Genomic DNA, 22,117 nt, shown 5'->3' with positions numbered 1-22,117 from the left:
GAAATGTGGTATGTTGTGAAAATGTGTTGGTAAACTGGCCCAACAAATTTTTTGCTAATTGTGTCCACATCACCCATCTCTAAAACCATTTCAAAAGACTTGGGAAAGTTATGACTGAACTACTTGGGCCATATGTTTATTATTGTAGCCCCAAATGTTTGCAGTTGATGATTGTATGCTTTCATAAAGAAGGATTTGAGGAGGTTTTGTTTATATGCTCCTTTTGTGTTTCATTTTTAGTTTGTGGAAATATTGTGTAAAAGCTCTTTGATCCAATCAATCATTTTTAACTTAAAGAAGTTATTATTTTTCCAAATTGCATTTTATTTCATGTACATTCTTCAGATATATTAGACATCACATAGAATCATCAGCCATACATATGTCATGACAAATTATATTTAAACTGTCAACATTTAACATTCCATGACTTAACATTACATTACGATCTGGATTTAAGTTTTGCTCTAAAACACATAATGTGGCACATTCTGTTTACTTAAATATTTCATGATTTATTTGTAAACGCCATTTGCAGGTTATTCCAATACTAAATTAATATGAATAAGCTGGAAGTTTCGTCGAATGAACAAACCTACGTCCAGAACCTCAACCTGAGCTACAAATCTTCTCAAACCTCGTTAATATGAATAATGCACTATAACTAAATCAAATCTCAATCATACTTCCAAGCAAACTAAAGCCAAACGATGTATTGCTTGCACTAGCTGTTGTATGACACCAAATTATGTAGAGATTATTGAGAGAATCGACTCCCTGACCCATTATTGACAATCCTTTAAAACTAACTGTCCAGGAGCAAAGTGTGTGCAACATTCCTTAATGAGTGACCCCACTCTGACCTGCAACGTGGTTCAGTCATCATACAGGCATTGTACTTCATGCTCCTCAATCAGCATGTAACTGCAACTTTACTGATCTTGCTTTATTTGAAACAAAAAGTTTACTGCACTAGTCTCATGTGCTGCCAGCAATATAGATTTCATTGATACCACAGCGAAGAATCAAATAAGTTGATAATGACAATGAAACGTATTTCATTCCAAATAATGATAGTACTATTAAGAAAGACAAATATAATTGTGTATTATCAATACATTGCAGCTTGTGATTTTCTGGCATAATAGTACAAGTGAAACATAGTGAAATGAAACTTATCATGAATACATACTGTTTCCACAATTATAAAATTATTTCCTTGTCATTGTTTTAAAATGATATGGACAGCAAATATTGATAAGATTGGCAGTTCAGAAATGCAAAACATAATGAGTCCTTGTTTGCGGTCACATAGACATTTCTGTAGCAGTGGACATTTCATTTACAAGTGTTTTTTAAATTGTATTATGCTACTGCTATGTCTTTATCCATTCTATCTGCAAGATTTATGATTTATTCTCAGACTGAGTATGGGCCAAACTTGGCCAATGCTGCTTTGTGCTTGGCTACTCAGACTATGTTGTGATATCACCCTGGAGATACCATCTGGGGCAATTTTCTCTCTTTCATTGTTGGAAAGTGCCTGGTCTTTCCTTGTTACCTTCTCCCACAGACATCTTTAAGATGGAGAACTGATCAGGCAGAGAATCAGTACACATACATATCAGAGTGCCAACTTGCAATACCAATGCCATCTATTCAGTTACTGTTTTAACATTTTTGCAATACCTATTTTTCAAAACTATTAAGTGTTGAAAAGCAAAAACGGGTATTGTAAATAAAGAATTCACATTTGACTGTAAACAACTTTTAAAAATGCTTTCTAAGAAAAATGTAAAGATATTAATGGAATCAGCCATCTAAATCATCATTCTTTTCGATATTTTACAAATATTATTCTTTTACTCATTTCCATTTATGTCACTATTATTGGATAGTTATTATTTGTCTTTGTGACATTTTAGTTAATTATTCGTGTGTTGTATTATTAATATTGTATTTTACAGGAAAATATTAAGTTATATTCGCATTTTCTGCAGATTAATTTTGTGCCTTCAATAAGCAACAGTAAAGAAATATCAATTTCTGAACAGGTCAACAGCAAAAACATTATTAAAGTTATTAGGAAAACTGCACAATAATACTGTTGGTGTTAAGTGGAGATATTACAGAACACACAGTGATGGGCAGCCAGATGACAGGAACAGAGACACATAGTGCAATGGTTAGATTAATAGCATATACATAAGAAACAAGCTAATGTACAATATACACAGCAAACCAAGACAAGTGAACCAATCTATATCACCAGTGTGGAAACATCTGAGACTGCAGTTACCTTGTACTTGAAGGATAGCACTGGAACTGATAGTACCATTAGAATTTTTAGCTCGTGCAACATAAATGCCAGCATCTTTATCAGACACCTTCTCAATGAAAAGAATGTGTTTGCCTTCCTTTTGTGAAATGTTTAAATGCTGATCTGTTGTCAGCTTCTGTCCATTCTTGTACCTAAAGTAAAAAGTGCATTTTAAGTCAAGCAACACCCAGCACCATTTTAATAAAACCATGTGTATTTTTGAGAATGTCCAAAAATTAATTTTATATAGCAAAATGTTTTTGAGTATAAAGGCAAAGTATTATTAAGAATGAGCAACAGTCTTAAATGACTAAGGACATATTTTTGTTATTCAAGACAATTTAAAAACTCACAAATATACAAGAGTATGGAATGATACAGTACTGAAAAACTTTTTCCCATCATATTTTACTTCTGAACACATCTCATTCCTCATGTTTTAACATTCTTTTTCAAGCTGATATCTTATTTCCTTTTAACTAAATTTAATTATTCAGCACAGCAGATTATGGGAATTTCATATTCTAACTACCTGAAAATAGTAAAAATCCACATAGCACTTTTAAATCCCTTTCTGATTTTCTTAAATGCATATATTCTTGATAGCCCACAAAAAAATGACTGATACAGTGCAATAAGAAAACTTTCGAACAAATAGATTCTTCAGGTTTGAGTGGACATATTCAGTCCTAAACCCAAGGAAGGGTATGTTTGCCTTAGAAGGGTTGCAATGTGGTTAGCTATTTTTTTTAGTTCACACATGGGATGTGGGCCTCACTGGCTGTGGAAGCATTTATTACCAATCACTAGTTGAGAAGGTAATGATGAGCTGCCTTATTGAATTGTTGCAGTTCATGTGTTTAGGTAGAACCACAATGCTGTTGGGTATGAAATTCCAGGATTTTCACCCAACAAGATTGAAGGAACAGTGACATATTTCCAAGTCAGGATAGTGAGTGTCTTGAAGGGGAACTTGCAAGCTCCCATGTTTCTGCTACCCTTGTCCTTCCAAATGGAAGTGGTTGTGAGGTTGCAACTTGCTGTTTAAGGAGCCTTAGCGAATTTCTGCAGTTCATCTAGTATATGGCTCTTACTACTGCTCCTGAGGATCAGTAGTAAAGGGAATGAATGTTTTTAGAAGCAGTGCCAATCAAGCAGGCTGCTTTGATCTGGATAGTGTCCAGCTATTTGATTGTTCTTGCAGCTGCACGCATCCAGACAATTGGGGAATATTCCATCGAATGCCTGACCTGTACACTAGATAGTGGACATGCTCTGGAGAGTCAGAAAGTGAATTAAGCATTGCAGGATTCCTAGCCTCCAACCTGCTTTTGTAAATGCTGTATTTATATGGCTGATCTTGTTCAGTTTCTGATCATTGGCAACCTCCAGAATGATGATAATCGGGGTTTCAGTGATGGTAACAATATTGACCAGCTCTTATTGGAGATGGTCATTGATTGGCATTTTAGAGGTATGAATGTCATTGGATCTTGTCCAGGTTTTGCTGCATTTGGACATGGACTGTGTCAGTACCTGCGGATTCATGAATGATGCAGAACATGGTGCAATCATTGGCGAGCTTCCTCAATTCTGACCTTACGGTGAAGGAAAGATCATTGATGAAGCACTTGAAGATGGTTGGGTCTAGGACACTAGCCTGATGAACTCCTGCAGGGATGTCTTTGAGTTGAAATGACTGACCTCCAACAACCACAACTATCTTCCTACATGCCAAGCATGACTCCAGCCAAAGGAGAGTATTCCCCAATTTCCATTGATTCCAGTTTTGCTAGGGCTCCTTGAAACCACACATGGTCAATTGCAGCCTTTATGTTAAGTACTGTCACCCTCTAGAATTCAGCTCTTTTATCCATTTTTTGAACCAAGACTGTAATGAGGTCAGGAGCTGAGTGGCCCTGGCGAAACCCAAACTGGGTGTCACTGAGCAGGTTATTGCTGGGCAGGTGGTGCTTGATAGCACTGTTGGTAACACCATCCATCACTTTACTGATGATCGAGAGTAGACTGATGGGGTGGTTATTGATCGGGTTGTCCTGCTTTTTGTGGACAGGACATAATTTGAGTAAATTCTCCACATTGTCAGATAGAAGCCAATGCTGTCTGGCAGGGTCTGCAATGAGAGATTTGTCCTTCGTTTAAAAAATTGAGGATATGGTGGGTATAGAAATATTACAGATGATTCCATTGAGATTCATAGAGATTTGACAGAACAGATGCAAATAAGTTGTTTTCCTTGGTTACAAAGTTTAAGACCAGAGCCACGCTTCCATAAAATGGGATTGAAGATGTAAGAGCTGAAAATGTGTTGCTGGAAAAGCACAGCAGATCAGGCAGCATCCAGAGAGCAGGAGAATCGACGTTTTGGGCATGAGCCCTTCCTGAAGAAGGGCTCATGCCCGAAACGTCAATTCTCCTGCTCCTTGGATGCTGCCTGAACTGCTGCACTTTTCCAGCAACACATTTTCAGCTCTGATCGCCAGCATCTGCAGTCCTCACTTTCTCCTGAAGATGTAAGACTAAAATTTGGAGAAATTTATTCACTAAGTGGGTTGTAAACCTTTAAAATTCTCCACAGCAGGTAACCCTACCTGTTTAAGTCTTAAGTATAACTGAGAATGACAGATTTTTGGTAATGAAGGTAATCAAGGGACAAGGCTTTAGGCTTGGAAAATGGAGTTGGAGTAGAAGATCAGCCACAAGCTTATTGCATGATGAAGAAGGTTCAAAGGGGTACATGTTCTGCTTTTATTTCTGATGTTCTTACTTTCTCAAAGTCAAAAAGATTCAATAATCAGGATCAGATTTTAAATGTTCTAAAGTAATACTAGGAACAAATGGACCTTGAAACCCTTACAGAATGTCTCAGGATACATGGTCTCCATCGCTGGTACATAGCACCTTCTGGTGCTATTTTAGTATAATTTTCCTTTTTCTGTCATATTGAGTCTCTCAATATATCCTGGAATTGTCATTGTTGAAAAGTGATTACAGAATGGAATGATCCAGTGTTATTTTTGTCTCCATAAATGAATCTTGTCATTTGCATAAAGTAAAATACTGTAGATAAGTGTCTGTACAAAGCAAATCTGTACAGTTTCGAAGACAGTTAGTTACATGACTTGTTTCCTTGATGCACATTAGATATAGGATCATATAGTATCCAAAACCCTATGCTAAATGATTGCATTGATATCATGCAATTGATTGAAGCTTGGCATATGTGGGTTAACATTGTTTCTCTTACTGAGCCACGATTGTATCATCTGCCCCACCAAATGCCTAAATGGCATTGTGGGCATACTCACCAAATACCACTTCAGTCTGTCTTTTCATTTACCTGATACATTCTCCTTTTCTGAATACCTTATTCTGCCTCAAAACAAATTTCTCTACAACACTCCCTTCCTAAAGCTTTGCCAAGCCCCACACAAGTTTCTCATGTGAATTCTCAATTCTTCTCTGCTTTAACCTCAGCACTGTAACTTGTCATCCTTGTTGATTTTAACTTGTGCCTACTTACCTTACCCCCTGTCCTCTGAGTTCACTCCCTTCTTGATCTGCTTCTCGAACTCTCCACTCACCAATATTCACACCATCTTTTTGATGCTGTCATCTCACACAATTTGCAATCTCCGTTATCTACATTTCATACAAACAGCCATCACTCATCAACTCTTTGTATTCCTTAGCATCCATATGTTCCTACCCATTTCTGCATTCAGTCTTGAAAAACTGTCCTCCAAGTCACACTAGCACATTCGAACTCCCAGCTATCCTTGACCCATTATTTACCTTAATAATTCTGCAGCTGTCAATCACTACCTTATCTCCATTTCTGTTACAATTTCTCCCAGTAAGTCCTCTACTTTCTTTCTCACTCTGACCATTTGCCTGGTAATGTCCTCAGCTGGGCTCAGTTTATTCATAGGATGTAGACTTAAATGTAAATTGTGCATATAATTTAGTCTATCACCAGTAGATCTGGTTGGACTAATTCAAGCATTTTGGAATCCTGCTCTACTTTGCCAAAACTGGTGAGGATCATTTGGGAATGCAAAGACAATGCACAGCTCCTTTTTTGAATATGCAACATCCCCCTATTAAACCATCTTTCCTGTACTTAACAGCTTGATTTTCAATGACAAGTTTGATAAGATTATGGACTTCCTGATCATTGTCTGTTCCAATGCCTATATTACATTCCTATGTTCTTATCACTGAGAAAACGATCACTCATGGTAAATGTAGTATGTGGCCAGCTAAGGAAAGCTAATTGCTGCTTAAATACATTATTCATCTGTTCTAATTATGATATTCTGAGACATTCTACTCGAATGGTTGGTGGAAGGTTTTTAACTGCATTCACTTTTCAACTAATTTACTCATAATTTTGGGCAGAATTAGAACTGCATAATTATTTTATTTTTGTGTTCCACTAACTGTGAAGCTTCTCATTTATTTCTCAAACTTCCTTGAATTATCTCTCTCAACTGATTACTGAGAAAATGTATTATGTCTAAAGTTAGACTATAATAACACAGTAATATTTGACCCATGGTAACAGCCCAGGCTAAATATATCTTAATATTATATGAAATATTTTCAGACAGAAGAAATTTGACTTGTAAATATATATATCTATATATATTATTGCTGTTCGTTATATGTTACCCACCACATCAAAGTTGGTTCTGGGAATCCTGTAACTTCTATTTCCAAGGTCACAGGAGAACCTTCTACCACATTGACATTAGACAAGAGCTTGGAGAAGTTGGGTGTGTTGCCAGACAAGTGGCACATGGCTCTGGTTCTTGATGTATGTCTGATTTCCTCATGGATGACAGTATCTATTGGATGCCCTGGATCATGCACTAACTGATCTATTCTGAGGGGTACTGTTAGTGGTTCAGGTGAAGCATGTGAATTGTTTTTACAAGAACTCAATTCTTTTCTAAGACAGCTCCTATTATGGTCATGCAGCAACTCCTGCCCCTCAGTCACACTTTCATGCAAATTATAAGTCTGTAGCTGAGTCTCATGCACTTCACAGAAGGAATCAGAGGCTGATGAATTAGTTACCATTTGGGATTTTAAGATATGTGAAAGGGTGCTCGAAACAATACCAGGTGCAGGAATTGTCAGTGGACTGTGGATACAAGAGAAAGACTCGGATCGGTATTTTGTGCAGGGCTCAGTGCTGTGGTTGGGATGAGATGCAAAACTGCCTTCTAATCCACTATAAACTTGTGGTCTTGAGTGATTTACTCCACTAGCAGTGCCAACAGGTGCGAGTGTATCAGGATTGTCAATCATTCTACTATAGCTTGCTTGCATTTGTGGCTGGCCGCTCAAAGATCCAGCATATAGGCTGCGGGAACTTAATCTGGACATTTTATCCACTTCTGTTTCAGAATGGAGCATGTTCGATTCAGGCGTCTCAGGAAGTGGAGGCAAGGAAACGTCATCAGGAGACATGCACTCGTATTCTTCTACAGACAGGTTTTCATCGACTAAAAGTTCATTTTGCAGATCTCCATCTGTCACTGTGCTGCCTTCAGCGGAAGGATGGATTAGCTCAGTAGCTTCTTGTGAATATGGATCTTCTGGAACTGAATCAGAGATTCGAGTTTTCAGTAATTCACTCGCGTTGGTATTTAAACGTTCCTTAAAAAAAACAAAAACAAATTGTATTAAAATTTGTTATGCCACACTTTCCTGTAATGCTACCATTTCTGCTGTGCCACTAGGCAGCACCTTGATAACTTCTCCAATACTATATTGTTTCATTATTCTGCCTGCAGATTTTACCATTGAATTTTTGAATAATTAAAGGCAGGAGTTCACAAAACTCTCATGTGAGAACCAAATAGCAGGGGAAATATGGTCATTTTATGCTTACTGTTAATTTCAGTGGCCTAAGGATAAATAAAAACAAGAAATTGGCTAACAGGTTATTATACTAACTTCAGAATGCATCCAGTTACAAGCAAATATCTTTTTTAAGACACCAGCTTGAGGACATTAAATTACAAAACCTTCAATGTTATACTAAAGCCCATGAGATTAAAGGAGCAGTGGTGGCATAAATGTTAAGTTGGCTATCGGATCAAATCCGATAATAGTGGTGCATATTTGTTTTTCAGACTAGATGGTAGCATTTAATGATCTAGCTTCGTATTCAGAGAATGACTTCAAAGTTTACACACAACATAAAATTCAATAAAGAAGTGAACATTGATAAGGATAGTATTTTGACTTCAGGAGGGCATAGAATAACTCCTCAACTAGGCAGGCACATGCCAGATTAAATTTAGCGCAGTGAAGTCATGTTGGTAGTGAGAATGAGAAGAGGCTAAATATAGTAAATGATACACTGTTAAGGACAGTACAAGAATACAGATACTTAGGTGAGATGAGGAGAATTGTGTTATTGTCTAGAAAGCAGTGTTTAAATGGATGCAAACAGACAAGAGTACACTTCAAAACAAATCTGAACGAATACTTGAAATGAAAAATTGTAGAATCTAAGTGAAAGAGAAGATGAGTGAGATTTTCAAAGAGTGGGAGATGTATGATGGGCTGAATGGCCTTCTGCAATATTAAGATTCCTCAAGTTTAATGTAATATTTCCCTGACAATGAGCTGAGAAGTAGGGGAGGGGGTTTAATGGAGCAGGGAGCAGTGAAGCAGAGATCCTATTGGTCTTCTCACTGCCTCCAAATAAAGCTGGGGTAGGACGTTTGCAGGAAGCCTTGCTGACTGGAAGCTGACTGACTCTCTTTAATGACTGTTTAAGTGTGCCATTCCACTTTTTTCAGCAGCGGGTAGGGGCCACAACATGTGGCAAATCCTGGCCGGTATACCTTTGGCAGTATCCTATAACCAAAAGAGGGACTGGGAAAAAAAAGTCCCCTGCTCTCTATACAACAAACCACTTCTTCCTCCTTAGAAGGCCTCCTCTAAATGACCCCAGCAATTCTGTCCCACACTTCAATCTCTGGCTGCAGTGATGATTCACATTCTCCGAGAGAAGTTTTATTTTTGATAGCAGTCTCCGAATGGCTATGGTTAGAACTCTTCACTGTTCAGTCATAAAGTCATACAATTGTACACCTTTGGTCCAACTTGTCTACACTGACCAGATATCCCAATGTGACCTAGTCCCATTTGCCAGCATTTGACCCATGTCCCTCCAAACCCTTCCTATTCATATACCCATCCAGATGCGTTTTAAATGTTGCAATTGTACCAGCCTTCACCACTTCCTCTAGCAGTTCATTCTATGCATGCTCCATCTCTGCATAAAAAAGTTACCCCTTCTTTGAGGAGGTGACCAAGCATGTGGATGCGGGTAGAGCAGTGGATGTAGTATACATGGATTTTAGTAAGGCATTTGATAAGGTTCCCCATGGTAGGCTTATGCAAGGACTGCACAAAACACTATATAGGACAAACAGGAAGACAGCTAACTATCCGCATCCACGAACATCAACTAGCCACGAAACGACACGACCAGCTATCCCTAGTAGCCACACACGCAGACGACAAACAACATGAATTTGACTGGGACAACACTACCATTATAGGGCAAGTGAAACAAAGAACAGCCAGGGAATTCCTAGAAGCATGGCACTCATCCACAAACTCCATCAACAAACACATCGACCTGGACCCAATATACTGGCCACTACAGCGGACAGCTGAAACTGACAACCGGAAGCGGCAGGGACAGGCCACTATAAATGCTGGAGGAAACACCACAGAAGCACTTCACAGGAGGCTCCCAAGCACTGAGGATGTCACCTAGACAGGGGACGAAATGTTTGCAACAAAAACTTCCAGCTCGGCGAACAGAACCACAGCAACGAGCACCCAAGCTACAAATCTTCTCACAAACTTTATGCGGAGAGTCAGGAGGCATGGGATAGTGGGAAATTTGGCCAGTTGGATAGAAAACTGGCTAACCGGTCGAAGTCAGAGAGTGGTGGTAGATGGTAAATATTCAGCCTGGAGCCCAGTTACAAGTGGAGTTCCGCAGGGATCAGTTCTGGGTCTTCTGCTGTTTGTAATTTTTATTACTGACTTGGAAGAGGGAGTCGAAGGGTGGGTCAGTAAATTTGCAGATGATACGAAGATTGGTGGAGTTGTGGATAGTGAGGAGGGCTGTTTTCGGCTGCAAAGGGACTTAGATATGATGCAGAGCTGGGCTGAGGAGTGGCAGATGGAGTTCAACCCTGCCAAGTGTGAGGTTGTCCATTTTGGAAGGTCAAATAAGAATGCGGAATACAGGGTTAACGGTAGGGTTCTTAGTAAGGTGGAGGAGCAGAGGGATCTTGGGGTCTATGTTCATAGATCTTTGAAAGTTGCCACTCAGGTGGATAGAGCTTGTAAGAAGGCCCATGGTGTATTAGGGTTCATTAGCAGAGGGATTGAATTCAAGAGTCGTGAAGTGATGTTACAGCTGTACAGGACTTTGGTTAGGCCACATTTGGAGTACTGTGTGCAGTTCTGGTCGCCTCACTTTAGGAAAGATGTGGAAGCTTTGGAGAGGGTGCAGAGAAGATTTACCAGGATGTTGCCTGGAATGGAGAATAGGTCGTACGAGGATAGGTTGAGCGTGCTAGGCCTTTTCTCATTGGAACGGAGAAGGATGAGGGGTGACTTGATAGAGGTGTATAAGATGATCAGGGGAATAGATAGAGTAGACAATCAGAAACTTTTTCCCCGGGTACAACAGAGTGTTACCAGGGGACATAAATTTAAGGTGAAGGGTGGAAGGTATAGGGGAGATGTCAGGGGTAGGTTCTTTACCCAGAGAGTGGTGGGGGCATGGAATGCGCTGCCTGTGGGAGTGGCAGAGTCAGAATCATTGGCGAACTTTAAGTGGCAATTGGATAGGTACATGGATGGGTGCTTAGGCTAGGACAAATGTTCGGCACAACATCGTGGGCCGAAGGGCCTGTTCTGTGCTGTATTGTTGTATGTTCTATGTTCTTAGGTCTTTTTTAATCTTTTCCTTCTCACCATAAGCCTATGCTTTCTAGCTTTGACTTCTCTGCCCTGGATATTCAACCTATCTATGCCCCTCAAGATTTTATAAAACTCTATAAAGTCATCCCTCAGCCTCTGATCCTCCAGGGAAAAATGCCCAGACTATTCAGCCTCTCCTTTGAGCTCAAATCCTCCAATTCCCGACAACATCCTTGTAAATCGTTTCTGAACCTTTTCAAGTTTAACAACATTTCTCCTGTAGCAGGGACACCAGAACTGAACGCAATATTCTAAGAGTAACCTTACCAATGTACAGTAAGATACTGTCCATCTGCAACATGATGTCCCAACTTGCATACTCAATGCACTGATCAATGAAGGCAAGTGTGTCAAATGTGTTCTTCACCATCCTGTCTACCTGTGACTCCACTCTCAAGGATCTATGCACGCATCAGCACCCCTCCATCTCTTTGTTCGGTAACACTCCCAGGGCCCGACCAGTAAGTGTAAAAGTCCTGACCTAGTTTACCTTTCCAAAATGCAACACTTCATATTTATCTAAATTAAACTCCATTTGTCGTTCCTCAGCCCATTGGCCCATCTGATCAAGGTCCTGTGGTAATCTGAGATAACCTTCTTCACTGTCCACTACACCACCAATTTTGGGACACCATTGGTCACAAACCTCCAGTCTGAAAAATAACCTTTCACCTCCACCCTCTGTTTCCTACCTTCACCTGATTCTAGGGGCCCGAGTTCGAATCCTGTCATGGTAGTTTGTGAAATTTGAATGTAATAAAAATCTGGAATTAAAAGCCGAATGATGACCATGAATCCATTGTTGTTGTTGGGAAAAGCCCATCTGATTCTCAAACTGCTGTCCTTACCTAGTCTGGCTCCATGTGACTCCAGACCCACAGCATTGTGCTTGATTCTTAACTGCCCACTGGCCAAATAGGGATGGGATACCAATGCTGGCCTAGCCAGTGATGCCCTCATTCCATGAATCAATTTTAAAAAAAAAGATTAAAACTTTCCCAACTGTCAATCTCATGAAGTAACTCTTCCCATCATACTGGTGAAGTACACACAGCATAGAAAGTGAGAGCTTTTGAGAAAGAAGAGGGAGTTTGTGCTTAAAAAGACTCTGAACTGTGCTTTAAATTACTTCAATTGCTTTCCTGTTGATCTACAGGGATTCCCAAGTCTTGGCACCTGCTTCAGGAAAAGCTGGAAAGCAGCATGACCTCAGGATCCCAATGTCATTTTCTGAGACATGCACATCTTGGAAACTGCCTGCACTTAGCTGCGAAATATCTGCCCCACCTCTCTTAATCCATTTGTTCCCCAAACCCTCATCTGTGTTGTCACTATCTCTTGACTTTCCAACATTCTTCTGGCTGGCCTAGCCATTTTCCACTCTTCTGCCTGTATTTAATTTCATGCTAAGACCCTTTTGCGCAGTTCCCTGAACTACATTGGTTCTATATCTGATGATTCCCTGATTTTAAAATTATCAACATTACTTTCAAATCTCTACATGTCCTTGCTCCACTCTATCTCTGTAATCCCCCCACTAGCCATGGCATTCCTTTGAGATCTTTGCACTTCTCCACGTTTGGCATGTTACATGCCCTCCAATTTAATTGTTGCACCGCGGAGGGAAATGCCATCAGCTTCCAAGATCCTCAGCTCTGGATTTCACTCTTTAAATCTCTGTACCTTGGACCCTTTGAGACTCTATCCAAAACCTACATCTTTTACCACCATTTTTTAAATTGCCACTATCAAATAACTCCTTACGTAGCTGAAGGTTAATCTTTTGATTAAGAATAAGCTTTGAAACATGTTGACATGTTTTATATTAAAGGTATTTTACATTTTTCAACATAAGAATATACAACTGTCAGAAGCCTGAACAATTCAAAGGTTCCAAGGAACTGTCTGTATGACAATGAAATAAAAGAGGAGTGGTTCACTCAGCATTCTGGATGGCTAGCAGATGGTTCAGATACAGTTCAGTCTGGGTTTGTTTTCTATTGCAGTTGAGACAGACTTTAGACCTGACTCCTTGACCTGCCCTAGAGAATGAAGACAAAAATAACATTTCCAAAGATACAGCTCAGGATAAGGCATCAGCAGACAATAAGCTGAGAACCTTTATTCAGGCAGAGCCCATATGAACCTACAAAATAAACAGAGTAAATACATTTTGAACTAATTAATCATTTATTTGCCCGCTTGAATTTTTAAATGAAATGTATTCAATTTGTTTAGGTGATCCAGTATTTATCTATGCAGTAACATTATGAATTCAAGAATATACCTACATGATTGTATGACAATGGGTAATTTTGCGGTTCTGTCTGACTATCCGATGTTCCCCTGTTTTCCGTTTCATCCATTTGTTCATCTGCAGAAGAAATTGGAATTGATATTTCTGAATCGTCCCCAAGAGCAGTCGGGAGAAGTCTTGCCTCTTTCGATGTGTTTTGTATGAGGTGAAGGGCAAAAACTCTTCTCTCAGAATCAGTGGAATATGTTGATGGAAATATCGAATTTGATTGTGACAGCTTGGTTCTAAATGGCTGGGACAAGGTGGTGGTATAACACTGAATGTATCTCTCTCTTTCACTGCAGCTCTTCACATTATCTTTTGTTGCTTGGGTGTCTTCTGCGGGTAATCCTACAACTTGATTATGATTTGAGACACTTATAGAGGATTGATTTAGCTTTTTGGTTTCTTTTGAAACTTCAGGTGAGTCCACAGTAGGTTTCAATGATGCCATAGTGACTTTTCCTTGCTCTTGGTTTTCCATCGTTTGCATGTTTGCATCTACAGGTGATGATTGAAAATCATTGGTTTCCACCTAGCAGTGGTTGAAAAAACATTACAGTGAAGATCTTTTAACTTCAACGTGTATAGAGTTTCATTAAAATAAGTTAATTGCACATGTTTTATTTATTGATATTGTACATTTTGAAACATAAACACATTATTTGCCCCTCAGGTTTTAAAATTGCTTCTAACTGATAGCTTTAAAGAAGTAATAGGCAGAGATATAGGTGGAAAAAGTGAATAAGGCCCAAAAACAGGTATGTGGATCACAATGTGAGAATAACCCAAATCCTTTAATTTCAATACAGGCAACATATTACCTGCATGCTGTCAGCTAATTTACAAGATGATTCACGCTGGACACTACCATTTAAAACCAGCAACTGCTACTCAAATTTGCACCACCTCATAGGAAAACGTATTCTGGCTGCAGCAGGTGTTGGAAATGGTTTGGGAAACTGCCTCAAGGATGAATGTGTTTCAATATTGGAAAGGGAAAACTCCAATATTCTCTGGCATTGCATTGGAGACCTTGGTGTAGGAGATAGTCAGGAGGGAGACCCTCCATCCATGAAGGGTCAAAAGAATTTCCAGGCAAATAGGAAGAGATAGTCACTGTTGTCAATATATGTCCACAAACTTGGATACAATGATGCAAGAAATTCAAAGAATGGTCAAGGTGAATTGGTCAAGGTGGTCAAGGTGATTGAATGGTCAAGGTGATTGAATGCAAATCAGAAGGTCACATCATTACAAATGAACCAATGACTTCACACTCTGTTCAATTCCCCTCCCCTCTCTACACTGCCCGACTGACATTTTTCATCAATCATACTTCACTTTCATTGTTACAAGTATCACTCATAATACACATGTTAGAAGCCTTTCATTAGTTTTGTTTCATTCTGTTATCAATTTTGAGTCATGAGCTAGAAATGACTGATGAACAGGATGGTTTGTGTTAAAAGAAATAAACAGACCACTCAAGTCTTGTCTGTTTGTGAGGCCAAGCCTGGAGGTTAATTGCAGACTGAGCTTTGATTATAAGGTTCTAATAGACATAGTAAGCCCCTCCATGCAGAATCTGCATGAGGTCAACCACTGACTGTGAGTGGCCTGCAATTAGGGGAGAAAGAAAACTTCACACAGGTGCAACATCTCCGGAGGGTGAGGTTACACAAGTCCTTATGAGAACTCAAAACGCAGCACCTCGCATTTATCTGAATTAAACTCCATCTGCCACTTCTCAGCCCATTGGCCCATCTGGTCAAGATCCTGTTATAATCTGAGGTAACCCTCTTCGCTGACCACTACACCTCCAATTTTGGTGTCATCTGCAAACTTACTAACTGTACCTCTTATGCTCACATCCAAATCATTTATGTAAATGACAAAAAGTGGAGGGCCCAGCACCGATCCTTGTGGCACTCCACTGGTCACAGGCCTCCACTCTAACAAACAACCCTCCACCACCACCCTCTGTCATCTACCTTTGAGCCAGTTCTGTATCCAAATGGCTAATTCTCCCTGTATTCCGTGAGATCTAACCTTGCTAATCAATCTCCCATGGGGAACCTTGTCGAACGCCTTATTGAAGTCCATATAGATCACATTTACCGCTCCACCCTCATCAATCCTCTTTGTTACTTCGTCAAAAAACTCAATCAAGTTTGTGAGACATGATTTCCCATGCACAAAGCCATGTTGATTATCCCTAATCAGTCCTTGCCTTTCCAAATACATGTACATCCTGTACCTCAGGATTCCCTCCAACAACTTGCCCACCACCGACATCAGGCTCACTGGTCTATAGTTCCCTGGTTTGTCCTTACCACCCTTCTTAAACAGTGGCACCACATTAGCCAACCTCCAGTCTTCCACCGTCTCACCTGTTACTATCGATGATACAAATATGTCAGCAAGAGGCCCTTCTCTAGCTTCCCACAGAGTTCTCGGGTACACCTGATCCTTAATGTATTTGTAAAAACTCTATGGATTCTCCTTAATTCTATTTGCCAAAGCTATCTCATGTCCTCGTTTTGTCCTCCTGATTTCCCTCTCTAGTATACTCCTACTGCCTTTATACTCTTCTAAGGATTCACTCAATCTGTCCTGTCTATACCTTACATATGCTTCCTTCTTTTTCTTAACCAAACCCTCAATTTCTTTAATCATCCAGTATTCCCTATGCCTACCAGCCTTTCCTTTCACCCTGACAGGAATATACTTTTTCTGGATTCTCGTTATCTCATTTCTGAAGGCTTCCCATTTTCCAGCCGTCCCTTTACCTGCGAACATCTGCCCCCAATCAGCTTTCAAAATTTCGAAATTAAAATAGCTTTCTGCCAAAGCATGGAATGCGTAGTGTCAGCTGGCCAGAAGCAATGTTTTCTTAGTGGCTGATGAAATATATGAAAGCCACTCATCTTTTGATTGAATTTGCTCCTTCCCAGCAAGTTTCACTGCTGGATTGAAAGTGGGAGGCAATCCTGCTATGGTGGGTAGCAGGACATCAGGCAGCAGATCAGAACATCAGGATGGTAGCTGCTCCCAAGAACTGCTCCCTCAGTCAGACAGACAGCATCAATGCAGCTGCAGCATCACCACTTCTAACAGTAGCCATTGCTGAGCTCAAAGGAGGTGATACCTCAAAGGATATGTGCCAGGGCCCAGGAGAGAGGGCTGCAGATGATGCTGATCATCAGAGCCTGTGCCTGCAGATGGTCTGGCCCCACTGGCTGAGTGGCCTGTCAATTGCAAAGGTCATTCAGTCTGTAGATCATATTGATTGACAAACTAATCGGCAAATGGTTGTCGTGAACAACAGCAATCATTGATTGAGTTGGATGTGCCAGATTTCCCAATCCCTTTTTTCTCTTTCGTCTCCAGTGATTATAAGTGAACCATTTTGTTAATCCCATTGGAGGCTGCAGAAAGTGAGGTAAAATAAAATCCATACCCAAGAACATCGACTTTCTATCTCAGTAGCATGTGCTTGTCTGACCTGGGTGAGCCAATCTGTCCCACAATCCCTTCAACTTCCTCCCACCCCAAAAGTAGTACTTTCATGCAAGAAGTTGAAAAGTTTTGCACCTGAGTATTTGGCTTGAAGGAAGCAAGGATAGATAGCCGTTGAAGAGAAAACAGTCAAAGATTGTGGTGAATTACTCCACATTGTACCACAAGTTGGTTCAGTCAGGTTAACAAATAGTAAATGGTTGTGACTGTTGGAGTTATGTGCCTGCAGAAGGAGCATTATAACCTTCTCAGATGTGTGAAGAGGTGGTACAGCATGGCAATCCAGAAACAAAGCTCTCAAAAGTGAAGTCGAGGGTGCATGATCACACCATACTCATGCCGAAAGAACAACTTTCTCTGAAGGCCCAATGCAATGATAGGATATCGAATATGAAATCACAGATGACCGGAGAAAGTTGAAAGCTTGGACTACTAGCCCTCAACATCCTAAACAAGATTTGCGATGTGTCTTAGCATATGCGCGATATTAACCATGAGACAGACCCCAGGAGTGTACAATGGTGTGTTTACAGAGTTAGGAGGTCTTCCTGGAGGATATCACCATGAATTAGATGAAAGTGAAAGCTTAATTCAGCATCTGCTGAGGAAAGTTAGAGCTGCCCTTATAACTCGCCTAAAAAGCAAGATACAAGAACTACAAAGAAAAGTGAGTAATAGAGAAAGTGACAACTCTTACAGAATGGATTAGAAGCAGGGTAGCAATGAAACAATCTGGAAAGCTGATAGTATGCATTGACGGAAATGATCTAAACAAAGCTTTAAAGAGAGCTTACTACACTAAGCCCACCACTGAAGAGCTGTGTCACAACTTGAAATGTTAAATATTTTCATGAGCTGAGATGTGAAGAATTGTTATTGGCAAGTGAAGCTGGATGAAAGCAGTAGTTTTCTCATTGCATTCTTGATGCCATTTAGGAAATACAGATGGTTGCAAAGGCCAGTGCCATTTCCACACCTCCACAGGAGTGTCAACATAGAAAGCATGAAATAGTGATCTTTCTGGAAGGGAAGCTCTCATGGATGATCTACGAGATTGACTCAGCAGATGAACTCAAAAAAATTGCAATTAAAGATACCCAAAATCAGGTTCATCACACAGATTCTGCAAAGGTAGATGTGACAGCAATGCAATGACCAATAGATGTAAAAGCAGTGCAATGATTTGGCAACTAGATAGTAAATAGAACATAGAACATAGAACATAGAAGAATACAGCGCAGTACAGGCCCTTCGGCCCTCGATGTTGCGCCGATCCAAGCCCACCTAACCTACATTAGCCCACTATCCTCCATATGCCTATCCAATGCCCGCTTAAATGCCCATAATGTGGGAGAGTCCACCACTGCTACTGGCAGGGCATTCCATGAACTCACGACTCGCTGAGTAAAGAACCTACCCCTAACATCTGTCCTATACCTACCCCCCCTTAATTTAAAGCTATGCTCCCTTGTAATAGCTGACTCCATACGTGGAAAAAATTCTCACTGTCGACCCTATCTAAACCCCTAATCATCTTGTACACCTCTATCAAGTCACCCCTAAACCTTCTTTTCTCCAATGAAAACAACCCCAAGTGCCTCAGCCTTTCCTCATACGATCTTTCTACCACACCAGGCATCATCCTGGTAAACCTCCTCTGCACCCGTTCCAGTGCCTCCACATCCTTCCTATAGTATGGCGACCAAAACTGCACACAATACTCCAGATGCGGCCGCACCAGAGTCTTATACAACTGCAACATGACCTCAGTACTCCGGAACTCAATTCCTCTACCAATAAAAGCCAGTACGCCATATGCCTTCTTCACCGCACTATTTACCTGGGTGGCAACTTTCAAAGATCTGTGTACAGATACTTGCCCAGTTTGTGGACAATTATGCTAATTCACTGCCAAGGACATTGCAGTGGTATTGAGGCACAAGACAAGAAGCAGCATTCACTAGAATCAAGCAATAGCGACTGGCAATGGCAGTACTGAACAATGATGTAACCATTGAAGTTACCCTGCAGTGTAATGCAAGTGAGACACACTAGGAGCAACCCAATACAGCAAGGATAACTGGTTCCATTTCTGTTCACAGCATTAATATAAATTGAACAGCCACTGTGTTCAGATTGAAAACAAGTTTCTGCCCATGGTAGCTGTTTGTGAATATTTTAATTAATACCCACTTGAAAGATACAAAATAACAGTAAAGTCTGACCACAAGCTATTTCAAAGCATTTTCCTTAAGCTGCTGCTGTCTACTCTAAAGTATCTGTAGCAAATGTTTGACATTTTCCTGCAACCTTGCAGATGTGTTGCCCTCCAGGTTCCCAAATGATTCACCCAAGTGGCCTAATAGGAGCTGCTTCTCAATTCTGCAGGAAATTTGACATTTCAGTTGCCACATGTGAAGAACGTGCAGTGAAACCTGGAGGCCTCCCAGCTGATTCTGTGGGGTGGGGGATCCCTCATTTGTGGACATGTTTTGGCCTGTGAGGCAATGTGCTACTTGTGCCACACCATTTCTTGTACAGAAAAGGCATTTTTTCTCACATTGTGACACAATAAGTGACCATTTTCCTCGATAGTCAATTTATGATTTTCTTTCTGGTAAGTTTATAAATATTTACCTGTTTTTCCTGCTGAGAATTTCTTGCTTCACCTGATTTACTTGCATTTTCTGCTGGATTTTCTGAAGCTTCAGCCTGTTTAACATCAACATGCAGTATGTCAGCTCTGTGCAAGTTATGTTAAAAATGTTTGTGAAAGGAACTCAGTTATCATTTGCAGGATATTTCCTTTGAATTGGTTCAGTTCTGGTAAAGACAGTGTTTTTGCTATTCAGTGTGTCAACATCCTAATGTCAAACAGATGTAGGGATTTATTTTGAAATGGAGTGAATTACTTTAAGAATTTAACAGTTTTTGGAGGGCATGTGAAAGGCATTATTATAACAGCAACATAGAGACATGCTTAATAGTGAACTTGTTTTAGTCTGTAATAATCTTTTAAAAATCCAGCATTTCCTTTGATGGACTTTACTTATATCCTTGAGTTTGAGTGTTTGAATGTGGTTTTATATTTTGTTTTCCGAATTACGCTGAATCAGAAATTGTGCCACCTTCATAAAATTGGTATCACAGTGTGGTATATAAAAATTAACCAAAAGTGTTGCGAAATAGAGTTAATTTCTGCTGGGATGAAAATGTGCGCAAAAATAATCTGCACAAATACATGTATAAAAGAAATTATACCTCATAAATATCAGTAATGCTATCCAACCTGATTTCCTTATTGTATTGATATAAGCACAACTTTTAGCTAAACCAATGTCAATATTAACTGCAAAAGTAAGACAGTTTTTGTGCTTACCTTTTCGTGAAGTTTTGATTCAAGCTCTCTTAACCCATTGCAAAGTTCCTTTATTGATTCAAGAATCTCATTGTACTTTGTTACCATTTTCTTCACAAATTTATTTGCTTCTTCAGGACCTTTAGTTATGAACATAGACATGAAACTAGGGTGGCCTTTCAGATTAAAGTAAGAGATATCTAACTCAATGTTCAATACACATCCCCCAATTGCAGGCGGTTCTGATTTTCAATGTCTTTTACATCAGACAGGGTATTTGTTTAATGTTTGAATTGCAGATGGTAAATTACCAATATTTTCCCATATAAAACAAACTGTAAGTCAGAAAAAATACATTTTAAAAAGATGTTTTTGAAGCACAAAGTAAATGAAGACAGGAGTCTAAAGTGTTTCTGAAAGATGGACAGATCAACGTTCATAGAAAACTACAAGTTTCATATTGTCTGCACAACTCTTGAAATCTCTGTTTGGCAAAGAACATCATTGGAAAAATAGTAACCATCTGTGTAATCATTGTTGGCAAAGTGCTTATTTGTGAAATATATTTTATCCTTAAAATGCTAGTTGGTTACCAAGGCTAATTGTACAAAATTCTAAATGTTGAAAAGTCCAAAAATGTGCAAGTCAGGTGAATTGTCCATGTTAAAATCCCCATAGTGTTAGGTGCATTAGTCAGAGGGAAATGGGTCTGGGTGGGTTATTCTTCGGAGGGTCGGTGTGGACCTGTTGGGCCGAAGAGCCTGTTTCCACACTGCAGGGAATTTAATCGCTCAAAGCTTTGCATGCATATTTTTGAAGAAGCAATAAATACACATGTGGATATGCAATAAATCTCTACATTTAAAAATTATAAACATCAAAGAGTTATAACGTTATCATCTTGTTAATGTTTCTTTAAGGTCACCTTTTATTCTTTGAAATTCTAAACAATATAGGCCCACCTACTCATCACTCCTTATAAGACAGTCCCTCTATAACTGGTATCAACCGAGTGAACCTTCTTTAGATTAGATTACTTACAGTGTGGAAACAGGCCCATCGGCCCAACAAGTCCACACCGACCCTCCAAAGAGCAACCCACCCAGACCCATTCCCCTACATTTACTCCTTCACCTAACACCATGGGCAATTTAGCATGGCCAATTCACCTAACCTGCACATCTTTGGACTGTGGGAGGAAACTCACATAGACAATGTGCAAACTCCACACAGACAATTGCCTGAGGTGGGAATTGAACCCAGGTCTCTGGCGCTGTGAGGCAGCAGTGCTAACCACTGTGCCACCGTGCCGCTCTTTGGACTGTCTCTGATGCCAGTATATTTTTCCTTAGATAAGGGGCCCAAAACTGTTCACAGTACTTCAGCTGTGCCCTCACTAGTGTCTTGTATAGCTTTACTAAAACCTCCCTATTTTTATATTCCATTCCCTTTGCAATAAAGGCCAACAATCCATTTGCCTTCCCCTATTATTTGAATTTACATGCTAGCTCTTTGTGATTAATGGATGAGGACTCCCAAATTCCTCTGTGCTACAGCTTTCTACAGT

The 22,117-nt window shown here is 39.9% G+C and overlaps 1 protein-coding gene across 2 annotated transcripts in view; it reads right to left on the bottom strand.

The window, feature by feature from the left end:
- Positions 1–306: 306 nt before the first annotated feature.
- The window catches only part of ccdc141 (coiled-coil domain containing 141), a 133,243-nt gene continuing 111,432 nt past the window's right edge, over positions 307–22,117 (bottom strand). The window contains exons 21-26 of one of the 2 annotated variants that reach the window (XM_087988984.1): positions 20,572–20,690; positions 19,830–19,904; positions 13,666–14,205; positions 7,020–8,008; positions 2,300–2,472; positions 307–1,592 (exon numbers count right to left, since the gene is read on the bottom strand). In XM_087988984.1, coding sequence (XP_087845110.1) covers positions 1,558–1,592; positions 2,300–2,472; positions 7,020–8,008; positions 13,666–14,205; positions 19,830–19,904; positions 20,572–20,690 — 1,931 coding nt within the window. In that variant the 3' untranslated portion in view covers positions 307–1,557. Of the gene's footprint in view, positions 2,473–7,019; positions 8,009–13,665; positions 14,206–19,829; positions 19,905–20,571; positions 20,691–22,117 lie in introns of both variants that reach the window. The other variant, XM_087988983.1, reaches the window with a different exon arrangement.

This window comes from Chiloscyllium plagiosum, unplaced genomic scaffold (genome assembly GCF_037043375.1).
Source record: "Chiloscyllium plagiosum isolate Xiang-an unplaced genomic scaffold, Cpla_swu_hap1 HiC_scaffold_7, whole genome shotgun sequence".
NCBI classification, from domain to species: domain Eukaryota; kingdom Metazoa; phylum Chordata; class Chondrichthyes; order Orectolobiformes; family Hemiscylliidae; genus Chiloscyllium; species Chiloscyllium plagiosum.
The sequence above is the reverse complement of the archived record's forward strand: the minus strand, read 5'-3'. Positions and strand labels throughout refer to the sequence as shown.